The 21,983-nt window shown below is 37.0% G+C and overlaps 3 protein-coding genes across 8 annotated transcripts in view; 1 reads left to right on the forward strand and 2 right to left on the reverse strand.

Annotated features, from left to right (window-relative positions):
• Window positions 1-3,559, reverse strand: part of LOC149901474 (THAP domain-containing protein 5-like) — a 33,510-nt gene extending 29,951 nt beyond the window's left edge. Inside the window, exons 1-2 of one of the 4 annotated variants that reach the window (XM_090111734.1) lie at window positions 3,416-3,559; window positions 2,403-2,592 (exon numbers count right to left, since the gene is read on the reverse strand). In XM_090111734.1, the coding sequence (XP_089967860.1) occupies window positions 2,403-2,592; window positions 3,416-3,495 (270 nt within the window). In that variant the 5' untranslated portion in view covers window positions 3,496-3,559. Of the gene's footprint in view, window positions 1-246; window positions 274-868; window positions 1,092-2,402; window positions 2,593-3,415 lie in introns of those variants that run through there. The other 3 variants (XM_090111736.1, XM_090111730.1, XM_090111731.1) reach the window with 3 other exon arrangements.
• LOC149901475 (uncharacterized) lies at window positions 1,131-5,398 on the forward strand. Its single transcript, XM_090111744.1, has 3 exons — window positions 1,131-1,442; window positions 4,370-4,526; window positions 4,958-5,398. Exons 1-3 carry the CDS (start codon window positions 1,283-1,285, stop codon window positions 5,202-5,204), a joined length of 564 nt encoding a protein of 187 aa, XP_089967870.1. The 5' UTR covers window positions 1,131-1,282; the 3' UTR covers window positions 5,205-5,398.
• Window positions 5,399-14,222: 8,824 nt separating this feature from the next.
• Window positions 14,223-20,643, reverse strand: LOC149901476 (uncharacterized). 3 transcript variants are annotated; one of them, XM_090111951.1, is made up of 3 exons: window positions 20,413-20,643; window positions 20,118-20,202; window positions 14,223-15,382 (listed from the first exon to the last, which is right to left on the reverse strand). In XM_090111951.1, exon 3 carries the CDS (start codon window positions 15,303-15,305, stop codon window positions 14,847-14,849), a length of 459 nt encoding a protein of 152 aa, XP_089968077.1. In that variant the 5' UTR covers window positions 15,306-15,382; window positions 20,118-20,202; window positions 20,413-20,643; the 3' UTR covers window positions 14,223-14,846. The 3 variants fall into 3 exon arrangements, 2 of the variants coding, with proteins under 2 accessions (XP_089968077.1, XP_089968076.1); XR_016457699.1 differs by lacking the exon at window positions 14,223-15,382 and adding an exon at window positions 18,235-18,323; XM_090111950.1 differs by lacking the exons at window positions 20,118-20,202; window positions 20,413-20,643 and adding an exon at window positions 17,659-17,695.
• Between the last annotated feature and the right edge of the window lie 1,340 nt (window positions 20,644-21,983).

Below are 21,983 nucleotides of genomic sequence, written 5' to 3' on the forward strand. Positions count from 1 at the left end.
CCCTCGAAGGTCGACAGCATTTCAAAATAGAAAATATTTGAATTGGGAATTTATAAGCACTTCCGATCGACTGTGGAATCGCTGTTGGCAAATAATAACAAATTGACGGGGCATTTTAATGCATTTTCAAATGACTGCCCTATTGCTTCAACCCAGGGGCAAAAGGGGCTCGCGGGCTGCTTGCAGCCCGCGCACAACGCACCAGCTAGTCACTGAATATATAATTAATATTGAAAGAACCATTACCTTTATCGCTGTAATTATCGTTGCTATAAACAATTGACACCACATTCACTTTTCAGTTTTCACTGCACTTGATACTCGATCAAAACATGTAAATGTACTATAGTATAGCAGCTGTCCACGCAGACGCATCGCTCAGACGGATGTCGAACGCCGATTGTGCTTCTTTGGCGTTACCTCGCTCTGAGGCGTTCCATAGGCTTGAAGTGCAAGCGAGAGCGCGGAACGAGCGACAAAGAAGCACAATCGGACGTTGTCACGTTCAACTATCGTCAGTAAACCGCTTTACAGACAACCAATTTTTCGTGCGTGCAGCCGGCTTTATCGAATTATAAGACGTTGTCACGTCAAAAAAAGTGTTACGTAACTAATAAGTAATAAGGTAATTGACTTTCATATTTCATGATTTAACCTTTTTTCAATTAATAACCACAATCTATTATTTTCTAAATAAAATTATTATTTATAAAAATATACGTCAGCTATAAATATTAGATACTATCGACACTTCTTTCATACTCAATGTCATTTCTTAAATTTTTAGCCTATGGCAAATAACGCAAAATGGCGCCCGCGAAAAATCTTGCTCGAACTAAATTTTAAAAATGATTATCTAGTTACTTACCGATGAAAAGTTACTCCTTTGCACTTTGTCGTATTACTTGTATTTTTAGTGCAATATCGTAACACACACGAGGGCATATTTGATGTTTATCACTTTTTTGCTTTAAAACAAACAAGACAACGTGCACTTCGCGCTATAAAGAGCGACTGCAGCCGGCCGGCTACAGCTGTTCAACGAATCATTAGTGATGCGGCGCGGGGCGGCGCGGCGCGGCGTCATCTTTCTACGTAGTAATAATAATAATATTAGCTCAAAGGTTAAGCCACGGCGCACACCGCTCGCGATGAGCGATACGCCGCGGAGCGGCAACGTCGCGCTATGTCTGTCGAGTGTCGTTTCACTCGCTCAGTATAGCTAGCGCCTCGCTTGGGGGCACGCGCGTTATCGAAAACGTCCTAAACTATTTTTACGAATATGAATAACGATAAAATGAACACTAGAGTGTATAGGGAAAAACTAATTGACGAAGTGAAGAAGTACCCGGTTCTGTACGACACGAGACACGAAAACCATCGCGATATCGATGTGCGGGACCGCTGCTGGCTGGAGATATCGGAGCGACTCAGCGCTAACAGTGAGCCTTATCTTGTAGCCTTAAGTTTCAATTTCGCCTAGCTGCTCTTGAAATTATATTCAACGTTTGACATTGATCAAGCTGAAATGTGTTCTATCCTATAAGGATAAAGGTTTATTTTCTGTGGAATATCTGAGACATACGGGACGTGGATGTTCAGGTTGTTTATTAAATAGAATTACGAACATGAGCTTTGTTATCTCATTTTACAGTTTACTGAATAATTTTGTGTTTTTAGTTTATACTCAATGCAAATTATGTACATAATTATATAGATTCAGTGCGAATGAACTAAGATATAGACAAAAATGTTTAATTTATGAGATAGGCAAGTTCAGCTGTTGATAATAAGATAGATTAAGGTATATTATATAGATTCATAAAATGTGAATATTTATGTCAAATTTAGAGTGTGCTTTTTGTTGATTTTGGCTTGGCTTTATTTTAATTCTATTGAATAGTAGAAGTTAAAATTACATGTAAGGCTGTAATTATGTACTTATAATGTTATAATGCTTGAACATTATTTACTTCTTATTTTTATTCATATTACAGTATTATGCTGGATTACCTACCGCAGATTATTATTTTTTAACATACCTACTTAGTACATATATTATAATACATATACATAATGTTTATTTTAATGTACCTACTAATAATCCATACTAATATTATAAATGTAAAAGTAACTCTGTCTGTCTGTCTGTTACTCAAATCACGCCTAAACTACTGAACCAATTTTCATGAAATTTGGTATGGAGATATTTTGATACCCGAGAAGGGACATAGGCTACTTTTATCCCGGGAAAATGACGCAATCCCGGAAACCCAAGGGAACGGGAACTATGCGGGTTTTTCTTTGACTGCGCGGGCGAAGCCGCGGGCGGAACCCTAGTAAGTAATAATTTAAAAAATATGTGTAATGAAATAGAGTTATGACTTATGATTATGACTTACGTCGTTGCACAATTTCCATATTTCGAGTGTAGGTACAGCTTTTTTCATTAATGTACGTCTTTTTGTTGTGCAATTGAAATCACTTTCTTTGAAATGTTTTGAACATATTCTGCTATATTTTGTAGGGAACCAATGTCTTTTTCCTGTCGCTTCTATCCATTTTTCCTTCAAGTCAGGACATTGTGGAAATCTACAAAGAACATAATACTTAATAATATAATAGGTAACAGTTTTGTTCACCTAAAAAAGTTCCTGGTAATATACCTAGTCCAGTCATTATATACATTCAAAAAACAAAGTGAATTTGCGCATCTAATTTTTTGATATATTGTAGGGGATACCTTTTAACTTGAGTTTTTCGACCAAGATTTCATATGAGCTTTCGCCGCCATCTTAAAATAAGGGGTAAAATTTGTTTATCGGAAATAACTCGGCTATCCGATGAAATACGGAAATCACTTATAAGACCTTTATTGTTCCTTTTTTTATGCTCTACAAATAAGTCTTGACCATTTTTTCCGTATCAAAAATTTGATGCGCAAATTCAATTTCTTTTATTTGCCTTTTTTTCGGACGAAATGACTGGACTAATATTATTGTATTTTTAATTTATGTGCTGTATTATTTTATATGAAATGTGATTCTGGAATGGTACGGTCAGACGCATGACAAGCAGCCCGGCAAGTACATATATATATATTATAGCAATACCTAGTTGTAATTTAACAAAGTTATTTTACAAATCACAAAACTAGCTCGTGACCGCATTTCTGCGGCTCGACCACACCACCATATTGTATCAAAGAAACCGAGTGCGAAGTTATCGTTTACTATGCAGTACATTGCTTTTTGTAATCCGTACTTCACCAGATGTTGACCAAAATAAGAGGCAATGTATAGTTAAGTGATAATAACAACGGTCGACTGTGTCATGGCTCATGGGTATCACTTGTAAAGATTCTATAATTTTAAGAAAAACGGCATTATTAAAAAGTAAATAAGAAAATACTTACCGATGAAATGTTATTCCATTATCATTATAATTAGAAGTTGTGGAAGAACTTGAGCAATTGAAAATGCTGCAATACACCATGTCGACGCAAGCACGTCTCGAGAGCAACTGAACAGGCGAACAGCCCACGCCCCACAGCCGACAGCGACGAACGCAGGTGGCGTGAGAGTCACAGCGGCGACAAGGTCACGCGTGATTACGACTGTTATTTAGATTTCTATAGCGGGAACCAACCGCAGGTCATTTTATTGCAATTTATTTAAATAAAGTGTTGTTTTAAGGTGTAATTTTGTAATATTCAAATATAGATTCTAGATGTTTAGGACTTAAGAAGCTAACAGTTAGTAGCTTGATATTCCATACTATGAATTATTATGATAGATATTTTTATTGACGCTTTTAGCTTTGTGTCGTCAAAACTCCATCTATCAACGGCATCGCCTGGGTTGCCTTTTTTCGAGCGATTCAATGAGCATTGCAGATACGTGATTTTTTTGAACATTTTTTTTATTCAGTATTAAAAAAATAATTGGTTTAGAAACGATAAGATACCAAATACAACCAACACTTCTCTGGCATATATATTACATATTTTAAAATATAATAATATGTAAAATCTATACTAATATTATAAAGCTGAAGAGTTTGTTTGTTTGAACGCGCTAATCTCGGGAACTACTGGTCCGATTTGAAAAATTCTTTCGGTGTTAGATAGCCCATTCATCGAGGAAGGCCTATATGTCATCTTACTAAGACCAACAGGAGTGGAGTACTGCGGGTTAAACCGCGGAGTACAGCATTATTATGATTTTATTGATTACATTGACATAGATATGTTTGAGATTATAGTCGCAGACTATTGTACGCAGACTATTGTACGCAGACTATTGTATACGTAGTATATTATTATTAGTCTGTGCTATTACTTCTTCAGAATAAGTACTATAACTTCCAGGTGAGGTACTCAAACGGGAATGGAAGATCCTCCGCGACTCCCTGCGGCAGTCCCTCAAGAAGACGACGAAGGGCGCCACCACGAAGGCCGGAGCGCCCTGCAAGAAGTGGCGCCTCCAGAACAAAATGGCTTTCGTCCTGCCCTATATGACTATGAGGTAATTGTTACCTACGTTTTGGTTCATAATAAACCAATATGATTTAATTTATATTTAAGCGAAATTTCGGTCGAGGGCAGAAAAGTTTGTGACTCATAATGTTGTTCTTTTGTATCTTTGGTACCGTTATAAATAGCATATTCGTTAAAAGTTACAGAAATACATATTTACTAGCTTGTACCCATGTTTTTGATCGCAGTGAAATCTGAAGGGCACAGCTAGTTCAGCATAAATGATACTTACATATAACTACATATTTGTTTTTTTTTTTTCATATTTGTTGTTGCTTGTTAATTACCGCCATTACTGCCTTAAATACATTGAATAGTTTTATCGCATTTATAGCTGAACGAAGACGTGGGAATGGACCATTTTCATTCTAACCATTAAAACAATTTTACTGTGTATATTAATTTAATATTCCTCTTCAGAAACCGGCGGGTAGTAAAAGACGACATAAAAATAGACGAAGCGGAGATCCAATCAGACCAAGAACAGGAGTCGGAGCCGTGGGACCCCGGGAACGACCAGGATTCCCTCGACTTGTTCTTCGCCAGCGTCTGCCAGAGCACCAAGCGACTGCCCAAAAGATTACAGAACCAGGTCAAGAGACAAGTACTGGATGTACTATTGAGGGTGGAAGAGCAGTATGAAGGCAATGAAACAAAATCTGGATAGCATTGCTGATGTTTGGCTGTACAGACTAAGCAATTTAGCTGTAAGTTTGAGTAACTGTCTGTTAATGTAAATCTAGTTTTAGTGGTATTCAGTATTCTTTATTGATTTGTGAAGACGTTGTTCTTCGTGGAAGATGTATCCCCGTGTGGGGCAGATGTTCATGATTTCTCTGGTTGATTTAATAACGGTCAAGCACCTAACACCTTGGCCACGGACACCGGCGGCGCGACCGACGGCGCGACGGGCGGCGCGACAATTCGCGCGGCGCGGTAAGCATGCCACGGGCAGTTGCGTTCGCCGCCGCGACCAGTGTAGACGAGGAGACGAGATGGCTTTATCAAAGTTAGCTCGACGTTGTTTGGAGAGTAGCAGCTTTTTTGCTCAAGATTTAATGTTTGGAAGATATAGTGGAGTACACGAATTAAATAGAAATCGTGTTACAAACGGAGAATTCCACCAAAAATATGAAAAATATAGGCATGATGAAAAATTATGTTGCGGGTGGCTAGACTTCCAAATAGCTGGTCTAGCTAGAATTTCTGCAATAAAAGCTTCCGTCTCCATTTTCGCGAAAAAAAAAACAAACTATTTTAAATTAAGTTCGCTCCGGGAGTAGTCGCCGCGTCTGCCGCTCGACTCCGTGGCCTGCGCCGTAATAACTCATATATTTGTTTCGATCGCTAGTCGTGCCGCGCGATTCGCTCGGGGAAATTCGCCGGTCGTCTCGCTGGTCGCCGCTGCGCGTGGCATGCCCAGTACATTTCCATACATTTGATTCATTCGCAAGACGCGCCGCCAGTCGCGCCGCGCGAATTTTCGCTATAGCGAATTGTCCGTGGCCAGCACGTAAGTGATTTATTTTTTATATTTTTGCCAGATAAAGACTGATCATAAACTATTTCTAGTGGCAATATAAAATGTGTATACTTTTCAGTTGTAATCAATTTTCACTTACTTTAATAAAGTATGACTGGTTAAAATTAAAGCATAATATTACAAAACTGATTAAAGCTTTTTTATTTCTTATCTATTTAAATTATCTGTGTTAGTAAATGTTTGATATTTTTATTTTTTTCATTTCAGTATTTGAATTTAATTTAGATGAAGAAAAAGATATTACAAAATTGGATAAATAAAGTTATATTATTATAAGCTATAGTGAATAGCAACAGTTGACGCTAACTTTACTCGAGCGACTTTGTATAATCCGATATATGTTTATCTTTATATTCAATCCGATATAAACATCGAGACAATTATAATATTCTATTTTAACTTTTAAGTTACTTTTTTAAAATAGCTTTGGATAATGGGTAGGTTTTACTAAACGTTGTTGTATAAACTAAAACTCAATTTATAATACTTGAATGATGGGTTGACTTGGTTGGTAGTGGCCCTGCCATCCAAGCCACGACGGGTTCGATTCTCACCCGGGGCAAATATTTGTGTGATGAACATAGATGTTTGTTCTGTATCTAGGTGTTGATTATCGATATAAGTATTTATTTTCAATTATATATGTATGTATATCAGCCATCTGGTTTCCATAACATAAGCGAAAGTTATGTTACGCGAGATATACATATGGAGACGACACCGCCTTCATCACTTATGTTCCGCTCAACATACGCCATATGGCGTAACTGCACGCTCATTTTTTATTTGTTTTAAAGTGAAAAGCATCAAATATGCCTTCGTGTGTGTTACGATATTGCACAAATAATACGGAAAAGTGCAAAGGAATAACTTTCATCGGTAAGTACCTAACTAGATAATAATTTTTAAAACTTATTTAGAGCAAAAAAATGGCGCACAGATTTTGTTCGTGGTGTCTCCTCCATACGTAGTAATATTATCTCAATGGCTTAAAAGCATGAAATCATATGGGATCAGATCGTGCCGTGTGTGAAATTTGTCCTGGAATATTTGTTTATTTAATACTCATAAAAGTTATGTTGTATCGCACAAAAAAAAACAAATTTACATTTCTGAAGAGGAAATTTTCGAAGATCCAAAAGCATAATTTTTAAGTATAAAATAAAACAGAGTTAAGTTGAAAGGAACTTAATTACGAAACTTCCGTGAACTTGGAAAGGATTCACAAAAGGAGAAACAATGGAACCCGTTTAACTTGCCAACAAGTTTGCAAGTGTAATAAAGGGCTTGTGTTTGTTTTTAATTTACTTTTTGTACGTAATTTATTACAATTATTAATCTCTCAATGGGCTGATGTTAATCAATTCCTTTATCAATAGAATGCAAGAATAAAGTAAAGTATATACCTATAGTTAGGTATTATTGTCATAAACATAGACTGAATGTTTACTTTTATAGGATTGTATACACATTTAGATGACAAGCCATTCTCAAATTTTATAAACATCTTCAGTGGAGTAGCATATGACTAGCATAAACCAGTCATATCTTTTATACTTAAGTTTATGATGCGGAAGTTTCTGTGTCGTGGTCAAAGTATCAATAGAGTCCTCGCATTTTAACTCTTTGGTCAACCGAGTGCTTACATATCCGGAAATGTAACCAACTATTATTTTAGAAGCTTCCTTTATATTTTCATCATCCAGCATATTTATAAGTCGTGTATGTACGTACATACTAGCATTTAACAAAGTAAGAAATATAAGATACCTCATAAACACATTATTTAATAGAAATTATACAGAAACCACACTTACCGATACTAGTATGGGGTTTATATCGCATGGTACAGCGTTTCTCCTCAGATAAACTCGACCTGTTTTTGTATAACGCTTATCCTCATCCTTAAAGTGCAACGAACATATATATGTTTGAGGAGTCGGAAGCCATGTTTTTTCATTACGATTATTTTGCACAAATTTTATCCAAGATTTTCTTTGCTTATGATACAACCGTAGAAACCTTCAAAATTATTTAGGTTAAAGTCACCATTTACTACTACCGACAAACTGACAACCACAAAATAGGTAAAAATGTATGTTGCGTATCTGCGTCTTTTGTTTTCATTACTCTATGATTAGTATTGCAAAATGGCGGCACCCGGCATCGGCACCCCGATTCTCATGAGCATTGTTACATCGAAAACTTTAAATCAAAGAGTTTTAAACGTTTAAATGTCAACTTACCGATGAAATGTTATACCATCACTTTTTCTTGTTGTTCTGGAGTGTTTACGGCAGTCTTTAAGAACACAACCAGGCATTTTGATGTTGTTATTTATGCGAGCCAAACACGACTATTCTCTACAGGCGTTGGATATTCACTGGATAGTTGCGGTACAGTGTACCGCCACAGTATTACAATATTATTTCCTACAGTAAGGAATCGCCTTTGATGTCGCGCGATGCCGCCGCCAGCGTAGGTACTTACGCTGCCACACGAAAATACGCTAGGGTTGCAACAAATGGGAAATAAAACAATTGTGATTATTATTATTATGATGAAATCATTTATTCATATTTCATATGTACATTCAAAATAATTGCGATTATTAAATCTGATGTAATTATTTGTTCATAAATATATAATTACAGATATTGCACTGCTAAATATTATTTACGTGGACACTTTATTTTTGGATGTTCTTAATTGTATATTATAACATTTAACTAAGTAATGCATTCGCATTGGGATGTACAATCTGATTAGGAAATAATGAGGACAACATATACATAGCTTTGATTTTAATTCAACAGATACAATTAATACAATCTTTCTGAAATATTGTTCCTTCTGGGATTTCAATGTAGATTTACATCCGTAAACGGAACAGTTTGTGCGCGCCATAATAGAATATGTAAGTACCTATGTATAATAAAATTATTACACAAAAAATACGACTGCGTCGTCCTTTCGCGATAGGTAAAGCAATCTCAGCGTGATTGCTTTACGCGGCCCGCGTCGCCCGACCCCCGCCAGTTCCCCTCCGTTTCTCTGCACAAGTACATTCGTCGCACTACTGTAGGATGGTAATACTGTGGTACCTGTACCGCAATGCGTGGTGCAAAATCGAGCAACGCGTTGACTTCTCTATACGTAGAACTTAGTCAGTGCCACTAATACATTACATACACGTATGTATATTATTATTAAAAAGCCATAACACTGCTAAGCAAATACTTCCCCCAATGATTCCAAAAGCACTTCGAAATGAAAAAGTAATGTTAAAATACACAGGAAAAATATTTAAAAGCACATTTGGAGGTTTCCAATATCAATATTGTCGCCGGCACGAGGTAATTTCCGCACCTCCCCCCTCCCCACTGCTCCACCCCCTCGCCATACCGCTCCTCAAATACTGAGAATTGAAATATTCGGTGTAGATACCATTTACCGTATCCACCGATGAATACATTTCTTTATAATATTGTCACGGAATCGATGACAAGGAAAACTGATGAAATACTTAATACCCTATTTAGGGAAGTTTTTATTAAAATACAACTCATTTTACACTTGGGAGAACGCTTAATTATGTTATTTAATAACTCAGGCCCCGGAATCACAGACACAATAGAAAATCTATTGTGTCGTGGACCGATCGGGCCGTTCGGGGCTCAATGGGTTAAGCTCTAATATCTCTCCCTAGTCTATTTAAAATATGAATAAACTAATATCAACACTTATTGTAAAACCCAGGTAAGAAGTTGTAGGTAGAATAAGTAGTTATTCATTATCTTACTTGTAATATTCTCAGATATTTCCACGAAATTCTAAAGAATGACCTATATTATAACCTCGCCAAATATAAAGAAAACCATTTTCGTATAAAATCACAATGAAAAATCTTCAATCGACAATACTTAAACAAAGGCTATCCTTCTTTGTTCTATTTTTATTTGTCGCTCCCAAAAGTAAGTTTATAAAAACATCTTCAATTTGGCCATTTTTATTGCTTCACGAAATAAGGCCACGAGTTTGTGTAATGAAAGCTTTTTCATCTCAATTATTTGAGGACACAAATTTTATGAGTGAAGATAAATAGACCATGTGTACAGAAGAAAATGAGCTAAATAACAGGCAGCGCCGCGTGTCGCCGCATAATCAGCCTGATGGAGACACACATACGAAAGAAGATCAATGTGAACCTCCTTAAATCTTAATGGTATTGAGTTCGTAATTTACTTTGATGATTTTGTTGTGAACTGTGTAATTTTGAGGAACATGAAGAATATTAAGAATTAAGATATTATTAACCTTATTTTGTGTTATTCCGTTGAAGATTTCGGTTGAAATGACCCGGTATATCTATACTTTTTGCTATTTGTAAACAATTTCACAGACGAGATAATATTGGTACTCCATTGTATAGGAGTGACAGAATAGCCCCTGGAATACCCTGTTTTAATCTCTTGACAAAAGCATTGCATTTCTTTCATATAGTTCATTCATATACTCTGTTACGTAGTAACTACTAACTAAGTATTTAGTATTATGTGCCGTTACTTATGTGGTTACTACTTACCTACCTACTTAGGTAAAATAGATTTGTACATCAATTTTTGTTTGTCTGTAATCAATTATCACAAATATTTCCATTGACCATATACCTACTTTTGGGATTTAGTTCTACCCGAGTGAAGCCGGGGCAAACGACTACAAGTACAAACCATCTCAACCATTCAGTGTTCAATGAACGTACAACAGTTAAAATGCAAATGTAATTCCCGGAAACATTTCACAGCCGCGCCCATCGCCCGTCCGCCTCGGTAACAAAGCTGATAAATTGGTCTGCTTCGATTGTCACTGCACTCCACACTCCACACTGCACTACAGAACCATTCTACATGTTTGTCCTTTTGTATTCTAGTGTCTTTTAAAAATTTTCTATTCCCCTGGCAAATTGTTATTGATTATGTAGATTGCCGACTGATACTTGTTGGCAGAATACGTAGGTTATATAGGTTAAGCTGGTATATTCATGTGTCAACTGTACTTTTAAAATAATATGATGATCTGCAGAAGCAATTAATATTAATAAGTATTGGTAGGTTCTAAGTAATTTGCCTCATTGCAAAGTAACGCTTTTATAAAGAGTGCAGAAGAAACATAATGTGCAGGTACCTAATATGCTCGTTACTGTTTTGAAACCTTGAAACACGGTTTGTTACGAGAAAATTCGAGAAAGATTGTTATTTAATCGAATAAATCTAATAAAATACACGGAAGAGAAGCATAATGAAACGTTGATTTCATTAGCAACACCGCCGTTTCGTGTTAATCTGATAAATTACAGCGAAAGGTACGAACAGGAATAATTAATATTTATCGCAATAAATCACCGAAATGAATCCACCCTATTGCGCAACTTCGCCGAATACATTACAATAAATGAATGTATCCGAGCGCGCAGCAAAAACAAAGATATAAATATTATCAATCGCCACTTTATTACCTATCCCGATATTGTAGGGAGACAACAATTGCCTAATAAATAACCGGGACACGCTCAGTCATTACTGCGCGCTCGTGAATCATCGGCTGTTTCCGGCCGCCGCCGGCTCGCGTCCCTTTGCGGCGTCCCTTGCGCTTTATCGCGCGGCTACACTACTCGTGTTTCCTGTACGCCGGATTTTATGCACCCCATAAATTATTGATAAATGTTTACGAGATATTGCCGCTTCTATCTGATATTTATTAACACCTTATGATTTCTTCTAATCGATTAATCTTTCAAAGTGTAATAATATATATTGCTACTGTTAACCTTTTATCGATTTTGAGTTCATTTTAAATTGAGATTTCGTTAAGCTAAGCCATTAGAATATACAAATACATTTCAACTGATAAAAGATTTAATGCTTAATGCGTAATTAATTAAAGAAATGATTATTTATGACAGCGGTATAACTAGAAATAGATACAGTAGATAGTCAAATACCTTTAAAATTTTAACTTTAATTACCTACTCTATCCCCACGTTATTGATGCATGACGCCATTATTCAATATGAAAACAAACGCATTGAAAACGGACCCTTTTAAACTTTGATTAAATATCCTCAATTGGGTCAAAACAAACATAACTATCCTTTACATTTCAATATCAACCGTGATCAATTTTCAAATCAAATTACTGTATACATTTCAATTAGTGCTTAAACCCTCGTTAACATCGTCCAGTCAAACCTCTGTCATAACAGTTGACGGGCTATTTGTATACGAACCGATTACCAACATTAAGGCAATTGCAGGATCGTTGAGTGAGGCGTAATTACACCAACAATGATCGCCATGTTGTTGCTATGGGGCGGGGAGCTGGGACTGTCCGCTGGCGTGCGTGTTTATGGTATGCGCACTCTGCTTGAACGATTTTGTGTGTATCTGTATTCTGTATTGAGTCGAAATTGCAGATGGATCATGGAATATTCCGTTGGGTTGGTTTTAGGCTTTAGCGTAAAAAATCTTAAGGCAGAAAAAAACACAGTATAATAAACACTTATGTAACTTTAAATAATATTAATTGATTATGTTCCAGAAGTGTTCCAGCAACTTTCTTTGCTCGTTTTTTCTTTGCAAGCAAGTGGTAAAAAAATATTATCCTGACTTTGATCTACTCGATTGCATTAATCGTTCGTCACTACCTACCTGATAAATAAAGCAGAAGAAGCTTATCAAAAACTATTTAAAGTACTTATAAGAATGCAACAAATAGAAGATGCTTTACAAAAATAAATATATTTCAATGACGATTTCGATTAAGTATTTTCTGAAATGCAATTTCATTCAAAACCTATATTTACAGATTTTGCTTTTTAGTTCAGGTATGTTTTGTAAAGGCACAGATTACTAATTTTTTTTTAAGCCTGAAATATGGTCTCATAGCGGCTAGTTTGAAAACCGCAAAAAAGAAAGAAAAAGAAAATCCGCGGTAGATACTAGATACCTACTTAAAATATTTACAAACATAAAATTTATTTGAAAAACAGATTTCAAAGATCATTTGCCCCTGAGCACGGCTATTTATTACAACCCGTGCACATCACACTTACATAACTATCTTCTAAATTCCACCGTGTCCTTGAAACTATGAAAACAAAATTTACCCATCTGGAATCTAGACCTTATCCCCTCCACATAAGGACTTCAATCCTGCTCATAATACGTACGCGTCAACCTGTTTTCGTACTCAACACAAATAAGTTGACATTTCAATTTCAAATCAAGATCACGCTTGACCTTTCTATGTGCGTCGGGATCAATAATTCTTCAGTGTCCTCCAAATGTTGGTAATTTTGCTTCTCAATAGTCTAGCTCTCACAGGTCACATGCTCTGTGGCTGTGAGAAATAACGTCAAAAATAGCAGACAAAATATCAATTGAAATGCAAACAAGTTTATTGACAGGCAGATCATACAAATAGAGGTATTGCACGCCTCATAAGCGAAGCGTTGAGGTGGGTACTACTGTCACTTCGCGCAAAACATCTGATTTTTCAAACTTAAAATGTCTTTATGTATCATACATTGCACTTGTAAGATAATACATACACACACATATTAAGAAAAAACACTATTTTTAACGTTCATGATATTTTTGATGTCATTTTTGTTATTTAAACTAGTTAAAAAACAGTTTAAAAAAGTTCTGTCTTGGACGTCCGTGTGTCTGTATGTGCGGATCCTTTTTCTTGTTAACACGATAGCGACCGAAATACTTTACTAATCGAGTCTTTTTTTTTCTCTTACGCTTGAGTATGCTCAGGAATAGAACCCTTTCATTTTTCAGGGTCTGATTCGATGTGGTTTAATTGTTATTAAATAAACAAAAATAATAATTAATAAATATTTATTAAAAAAAAATTATGAGGCGTGCACTTTTGGATTTTTTTTATTTTTAGATTTGAAAAAAATAATGGCATTACGCTTCCGTCATCTATCTTGCCTATAAAAATATAAACCAAGACAGGAATTCTGAATTAGAATATATTTTAATTACAATCATGATCTCTTATATTTATCGAAATAACTTAAAACAATACATGGTGTATAACCTATAAATATTATAATTAACTATTTTGTCTATGTGGCTTCTTTGAAGTTTAAACTTACAAACAATGTAGCAGCATAATGAATCGTTATAAAACAAAGCTATTCGAAAACAATCAACCATTTAATTTAAATTAGAGTAACGTACTGTATGGCTTGTCGCAAAACCATTGATATTACATTTTGCTAATATCAGCAATAAGGGTGGCAAAAGTATTACTTCCCAATTTGTCCGGTTGGCAGCCCTGCTAACAATGTACTATATCAGCACGTTGCGGCCTTGTTAACCGTTTCTATTCAAGGGAACAGCTCACGTGGCTCCAGGAACATTATTTGCACCTTGTTGCTGTGAGTTGTGACCGACTTTTGCTCACTTATATTGTTACCACTTTAGCCTATATCCGAAAGGTTTCCCTATAGCAATATGTTGCGTAAATTCTTTTGGTTCCATACATTCAAAATTACACAAATCTTTATTATTTTATTTATGACGATTCAAAAGTGCTTTAGAGGAAGTCTATTTGAATAAATAAATTTTTGAGCTTGAGTTTGAGTTTTGCATTGCAATAAAATTGAATTGAAAAAAAATGTAATATCTACGAGGATATTATTATGTATTATATTTGCACGTTTATTTTAGGCTTAATATTCGCCATGGGCTATTCCTCCTTTAAAAATTCTGCAAGCTGCGCCATTACTCCTTTGTGAATCTCTATAACATGTTCCACTATATAAATAATATCGATGTGTTTCTTAGCAATATATTGGTACAGCACTATATGTTCGATGACTTTCTTCCAGCCACGTTTCTTCAGAGCGAGCGTGTGGATCCGCCTCATGTCTATGATGAGCTGCTTCATTCTTCCGTATAAGAAAGCCATCTTCATGGATGGACTGTCCTTATATTTCTCGAGCACGGGGTCCAAGTCTCTCAGCCTCGCCTGGGTTCCGTATATCGCCTGTTTCATCAAGTCCATCGCTTTGTGTCTCACATCCATCTCCTTTGGTTCCAAATACCGTGCTTTCAACCGAAGGGCCGGCTTCGGACCGAACTCGTTGATAAAAGTTGCAGGATCAACCAGTAACTCCTCGTCCGATAGGTTTTTAAACAGTTTCATGTTTTCAATCTTCTTCTGTATCGGTGGGTCGTCGTCTATTGATTGAATTGATGAGAAATTTATACAGAGCAGCCAAACTGTAAATAAAGTATAAGTATTATGTATTATGTCAGAAGCCGCGGTGGCCAGTTATATATGTACGTCTGGTCATCGTCATCATAGGAAGCGAGTGGTTGGCTGGAACAAACATGTGCATCCTCTGCATCGAAAAGCACGTTTTTTCTTTAAGGAATGGTTGATCTGTGGCCGGCCTAATACCGGGCCTATCTACAATAACATGGCTGAATCACGTAGAGAGTTTAAGAAAAAACTAAAATGGTGCCAAAATAACGAGCAAATGATGAAAATGGATGTTCTGGCCTCGCTACACGCTAAAAGGGACTTCAAAAATTTCTGGAAACAAACTAATAAGATGAACCATAGAACAGGAATTCCTCTCAGTGTCGGTGACGCTACTGACGCCATGAGCATAGCCAACTTGTTTAGGGATCATTTTAGAGTCGAACCGTTAAGCCAGCGGCGGCAAGTGTCCAGCACTGAGAACCGTCCGTCTGTTTGTAATCCGGTCCAAATCACGGCGATAGAGGTGGCGTCGGTAATTAAAAACATGGTTAGAGGTAAATCCCCTGGACATGACGGTCTCAGTGTTGAGCATTTGGTCAATGCTGGCTCTCATTTGCCGCGAATTTTGGCTATGTTTTTCACACTATGCATTAGGCACTCATATTTGCCGAAAGATTGTATTAAAACTGTGGTCGTGCCAATACTTAAAAATAAAACAGGCGACTCTTCGGATAAGTCGAACTATAGACCCATCTCTTTGGCCACGATATTGGCGAAAGTGTTGGACGGTTTGCTGGACAGATATTTATGCAAACACCTAAAGTTGGACGAGGCACAGTTTGGCTTTAGAGCCGGTTCGTCTACCGAAACTGCTGTTTATTGTCTAAAGCAAACGGTCCAATACTACACAAAGAGGAAAACCCCCGTATATGCCTGTTTTCTAGATCTATCAAAGGCCTTTGAGATGGTGTCGTATGATCTCCTTTGGCAGAAGTTAAGGAATAAAACGGAGCTTCCAGAAGAGTTAATTGGTGTTTTTGAGTATTGGTATGGCCACCAGATTAATTCGGTGAGGTGGAATAATGTGTTCTCTGAACCGTACGGGTTGGAGTGCGGAGTGAGACAGGGGGGGTTGACGTCTCCTCGGCTCTTTAACTTTTATGTGGATGAGCTGATTGTTGGACTCAATAGAACTGGTGTCGGCTGCTCGATTGACGGTAAATTTGTCAACAACTTAAGTTACGCAGACGACATGGTTTTGTTGGCTCCATCAATCAGTGCGTTACGAAAGCTTTTAGAAAAGTGTGAAGATTTTGCCGTGGCCCACGGGCTCAGATATAATGTAAAGAAGAGTAACCTTTTAGTGTTTCAATCGCGTGGTTTTAGAGTTGACTCAGTCCCGCTGGTGTTTCTCGACAATACACCTTTACAGAGGGTCTCTCAATACAAGTATCTGGGCCACTGGGTCACGGATGAACTCGTGGATGATGCCGACATTGAGAGGGAGAGGAGGGCGTTGGCCGTCAGGGGTAACATGCTGGCCCGTAGGTTTGCACGCTGCTCTCGCGAAGTAAAGGTGAGTCTGTTTAAAGCGTTTTGCCAATCGTTTTACACGTGTAGCCTATGGGTTAGCTACACCCAGAGAGCGATCAATACCCTCCGGGTGCAATATAATAATATGTTTAGGATGTTGCTGGGGTTGCCGAGATACTGCAGTGCGTCAGGAATGTTTGCGGAGGCGCGCACTGACGGGTTCCACGCAATCATGCGGAAAAGAGCAGCATCCATGTTGCGCCGTGTCCGGCAATCGTCCAGCAGCATCCTATCTCTTTTCGTGGATAGATGGGAAAGCAATGTCTTGAGACATTGGAATAAAATCCATGTCTCAAGCACATTATGATTTAAAATAGTATTGTTGAAAATGAATTGTGTAATTTTAATACTAACATAGTTTTTTAAGGTAACATGATACTAACAATTATATGGATATTGCAATTATCTGAATTAAATTAAATAAATAAATAAAATAAATAAATAAATAAATAAATAAAACATATGCAGAATAATGATCATCGTGAAACAATCTTTATTAACGAGGTAGGTATATTTTTCGAGGGATATAAAAATTTACACATTCAAATATTTTCACAGCCATCTTAGTCCGGTAGGTAGGAAGGTCCTTTATATTTTCGTAGTTGACATTTATCAAAAATGTTTAATAAGCGTTTCGTGACAATAATTTATACGAAACCTTTTATAAAAGTGAATTAAATACAAAGGGATTACTTACATGTTGCAACGGCGAGAAACATGTCGCAAGAGCGGCTTATCGCACGCTTAATGATGTGTTTTATTGCTTTGAGAACTATTCGTAAGAGAAATCTCGCAATTTATTGATGCGAATTGCAGTAAACATTACGTCATTTCTTATTAAAATAATATTTTTGTTAAAAGATCAAAGAAGGAAACGCCAGTAATGATATGCAAAACGATTCTCTTAATGTCATAAAATAAAACTTAAATATCTAAAGGTTGTACAATTCAATATCACAGCTATCATAGTAGAATCTAAAAGGAAGAAAAATGGTCCTGTGGGTCGTCAAACATTAGAGTTATAATTGACTACTTGTAGGCTGTAGCTCGCGGTTTCACTCTAGTTCTACCTACCCGGCTAAAAAAAGTTTATCTTGTTTTGAAGAAATAAAGATAACAAATCCAATTAATAGTTGTTTTTCGGGAAACACTCAAACATCTATCCATCCTTCCAAACTGTAACTCACGTAGTAACTATTTAGAAATTAGTTATCTGTGCTTTATAACTTAATATCTAAGTAACTACATATAATATTTATAAAAAGTGACTACCAAACGATATTCCAGCCAAACATTCCATCTTGTATTTCAAAGCTGCATCACTCGACACTCCATCGCTTGATTGAGGTCCATATGAAAAACCTACAAAGAAAACATCAAAAACAGCAGAAAATCCCACTTTTGAAGACGAACATCAAACAGCACAGTTAATAGCTAATCTCCTACGGAGGGCACTTACTCGACATACAGAAAATTAAAAAAGAATTGCCTCCGGTGCGAGCAGCCCCTCCCCTGTAACTCCCCCTCCCCTTGTAACCTCCACACACACACGAGGGATGACAACTATTATTAGGGCGTTTTCATCAGTGAGAATAAGCTTGTAAGGTGACAAAGAATTGTGATTCATTTTTGCATCAATGCTTAGTTCTTTGTTCTTCTTTATATGTAATAGTATCGTTGCTTGTTAGTTATTACCTACCTATATTTTGTTATAAATTATAATATAATCATTAATGTATATTTTGTCATATTATGAGACCGCATCCTTGGTACAGTGGTTGACGCGTGAGAGTAAAACCGAGGGGTCCTGGGCTCGATTCCCGGTGGAGACGAAGAAAAGAAAAATGTCTCGGTCTGGCAGGACATAGAAGGCTGATCACCTACTTGTCTCTAAAGAAATTCGATCAGTGAAACAGATGTATAATGCATCTGCCCTTTACCCCACTAGGGGGACATGGGACTGCACACATATTTTGTTATGAAGTAGCTAGGTATTATGACGCTGTTAAGACCAAAATGCCCTTGAGAATTCGGAACTTTGGTCAAGCCCCTAGCCCCGCCTATTTGCTCCCAGCGGATTCTCAAGTGAGCGGCGCGAAGCGTAACTACTTGCTTGCCTAGCGATCGCGATCAGATATCAACACGCCTGCCGGTACAAGGCGTAAGTCTCACGTAGGCATCCCAAAGAGTGCAGAATAAAATAGACGGGGCATCGTAAAGAAAAGATAGTTGGTTTTTAGTTTATTTTCGTGATTCAATCTGTTGGAGAACAGATTTAATGAAATTTGGGTACCTATGTGATAAAAGTAGTTTATTGAAAAAATCACCCATTAGTTTGTCCCAGGTAATTGTATTCCTGAACAACTTCGAGAGTCGCCCCATGAACAGTGATTGGTTCCGGTGTAATGTGATCGTTATACATGATCTTAGTTTTATCAATGTTCATGCGGAGACCGATGCGCGAATTAGCGAGGTCGTTCAGCATCTCTTGCATGCAGTGATTCGGCCATTATAACGATATCGTCAGCAAAACGCAAGTGTCAGATGTATTTACCATTAATGTTAATACCCCTTTCCATCCAGTCCAGCGTCTTGAACATATCCTCCAACGCGGTTGTGACGTTGAGATAACATCACCTTGTCTCACACCTCGCCGTAGATGGTTCAATTGTTCAGTACGCCGATTCTGAATTTGAACGGTCATCGTTGCAGAATTATAGAGTGATCTTTACACTTGTATGTATCGCCAATCGACCTGACACCGCTGTAAGGATTCGCGAACAGACCACGTTTCGATGCAGTCAAAAGCCTTCTCATAGTCCACAAAAGCGAGACAAAGGGGCTGATTGTACTCTTCGGTCTTTTGCATAATCGGCCGCACAGTGTGGATGTGGTCTATGGTGCTATAACCACATCAAAACCCGGCCTGTTCTGCAGATTGAAATTCGTCGAGTCGATGAGCAAGGCGGTTTGTGATGACCCTCAAAAACAACTTGTAAACGTGGCTCAACACTATACTAGTTACGCGAGTTGATTTATATACTGTTAACATTTTTGTATATTTATTGTTAGAGTTGTGTAGTTGTACCTACTGTGTTTATATGTATCTTTAATTATGATAAGCATAAGGGCTGAAATAAAGAAGTAGGTACTTACGTAAGTATACGTATGCAGATTCGTTCCTGATTGTTGATTTTGTTCTTCATTTTGCTCTCCGGTTTGCTTCTTACGTTTATTTTTACTAAAATAAAAAAGAAAGTTGTTGTTTTATAAGTTGCGACTTGCGAGTTTCAAGATCAAACAAAATAAATATCGAATGCTAAGTAAGATGTGCATTGAACAATCTGTTCTTGTAAGTACACATAGGTATTTTATTATCACACGACATTAGACCTTATGTATAGCGCCTTAGGTAATATAGTCGTAATAGTAAATGAATTAATGTACTTACTTTACAACTTCCATCATTCTATCGTATTTTTTACGATACGAGCGCTTTTTTGATATCCTTTTATTTTTATTTTTGTTCCCCATTATATATAATATTTATAATTATTTTACACACTTAACTAAATATTAACACTCCTTTATACCTAACTCCACTAAACAGTAAACACTAAATAAGTATGTACACAGTATTTAAAATTTTTAAACTCAAGTTTTTCGATGTTTTCGATGCACAAAGGGGAAGCACAGGTCCGTCTAGCAAGGCGCGTTGGCGTACACTGTCCATTGTCCAATTGTATGGGAGTAAACGAGAGCTGCTAGAAGATAATAATAAGAAAATATGTGATTTAAGGAAAAGTGTGGGTCATATGCGAAATATGACTCGTTAGAGTTTCAGGTATGAATATGTTGACTTCGTGTTTTAAATTGCAGACCCGTACGTCAAAAAAATAAAGACATAAAATCGTTTAATGATGATTTTAAGACCAATCTTTGCAATTATTTTCTATAGAACCGATTTCGTCCAATTATGTATCCAGTCCGTCCACGGTCTTCGAAATATGATGAATATTAACATATTTGTAATTGTTATATATTAACATTTTTCTAGCCGTGAGAATCTGTAAATGGCTTATTGTAAGTATTATATTATGTGGCTATCTTTAAGGATACAGCTGTAGATTCTCCTAAATATATATAAATAAATAAATAAATAAATAAATAAATATTTTTTTTTGATGGGCAAGTATTATCTTTTCTCAAAAAACTGCTCAAATATCTTCAATTTTGACAAAATTGGGTCTTGTCAGCCTCTTATGTCTTAGCAGCTGACGTTAAAGATCGTGAATCGTGATAAATTGTATTTATGCCAAAATTATACAAAAACAAAATCAATTATAAAGCTTTTAGATACAATTTTTTTTTTTTTTTTTTTTTTATGTTAATAGCAGGCAAACGAGCAGACGGGTCACCTGATGTTAAGTGAACATCGTCGCCCACTTGCACCCACAATACCAGGGGTATGGCGAGTGTGTTGCCGGCCTTTAAGGAATGTGTACGCTCTTTTCTTGAAGGTCCCCAAATCGTATCTCATTGGAAACACTGCCCGCGGGAGCAGATTCCAAATTTCCGTAGCACGAGGCAAAAAGCTTCTTTTAAAGCGAACTGTTGTTGATCGCCAGCTGTCCAGATGGTATGGATGGAATTTGAGCTTGTGACGTGCTGTACGGTGGTGGAATTCAGCCGCAGGCAGTGTTCCAAACAGTTCTTCAGAGCACTCCCCATGATAAATGCGGTAGAAGACGCATAATGAGGCGACTTCTCTACGCAGTGCTAAAGAATCAAGCCGATCGGTTAGACTTGGCTCGCCAACGAGGCGCACAGCTCTCCGTTGGATTCGGTCAAATGGAAGGAGATACTGTTGAGGTGCACCGGCCCAAAGATGGGAGCAGTATTCCATATGCGGCCTGACTTGCGCCTTATAAAGATTAAGGCGATGGCTCGGAGTGAAATACTGCCCCGCTCTACAGAGTACACCTAATTTCTGGGAAGCTAACTTAGCTTTTCCTTCCAGAT

The sequence above is a fragment of the Colias eurytheme genome, chromosome 17 (genome assembly GCF_061535395.1).
Source record: "Colias eurytheme isolate Ceu_HAF_F1 chromosome 17, ilColEury1 Martin Lab GWU primary, whole genome shotgun sequence".
NCBI lineage: Eukaryota > Metazoa > Arthropoda > Insecta > Lepidoptera > Pieridae > Colias > Colias eurytheme.

What these genes read in the sequence shown, in the direction of transcription:
- LOC149901475 (XM_090111744.1), top strand. Translation starts at nt 1,283, where the DNA reads ATGAATAACGATAAAATGAACACTAGAGTGTATAGGGAAAAACTAATT. An exon ending in GGAGCGACTCAGCGCTAACA is followed by an intron (nt 1,443 to 4,369) that starts GTGAGCCTTATC and finishes TATAACTTCCAG; the next exon opens with GTGAGGTACTCAAACGGGAA. An exon ending in CTGCCCTATATGACTATGAG is followed by an intron (nt 4,527 to 4,957) that starts GTAATTGTTACC and finishes ATTCCTCTTCAG; the next exon opens with AAACCGGCGGGTAGTAAAAG.
- LOC149901476 (XM_090111950.1), bottom strand. Translation starts at nt 17,680, where the DNA reads ATGTTTCTCGCCGTTGCAACAT. An exon ending in GTTTCTCGCCGTTGCAACAT is followed by an intron (nt 15,383 to 17,658) that starts GTAAGTAATCCC and finishes CTTTATTTACAG; the next exon opens with TTTGGCTGCTCTGTATAAAT.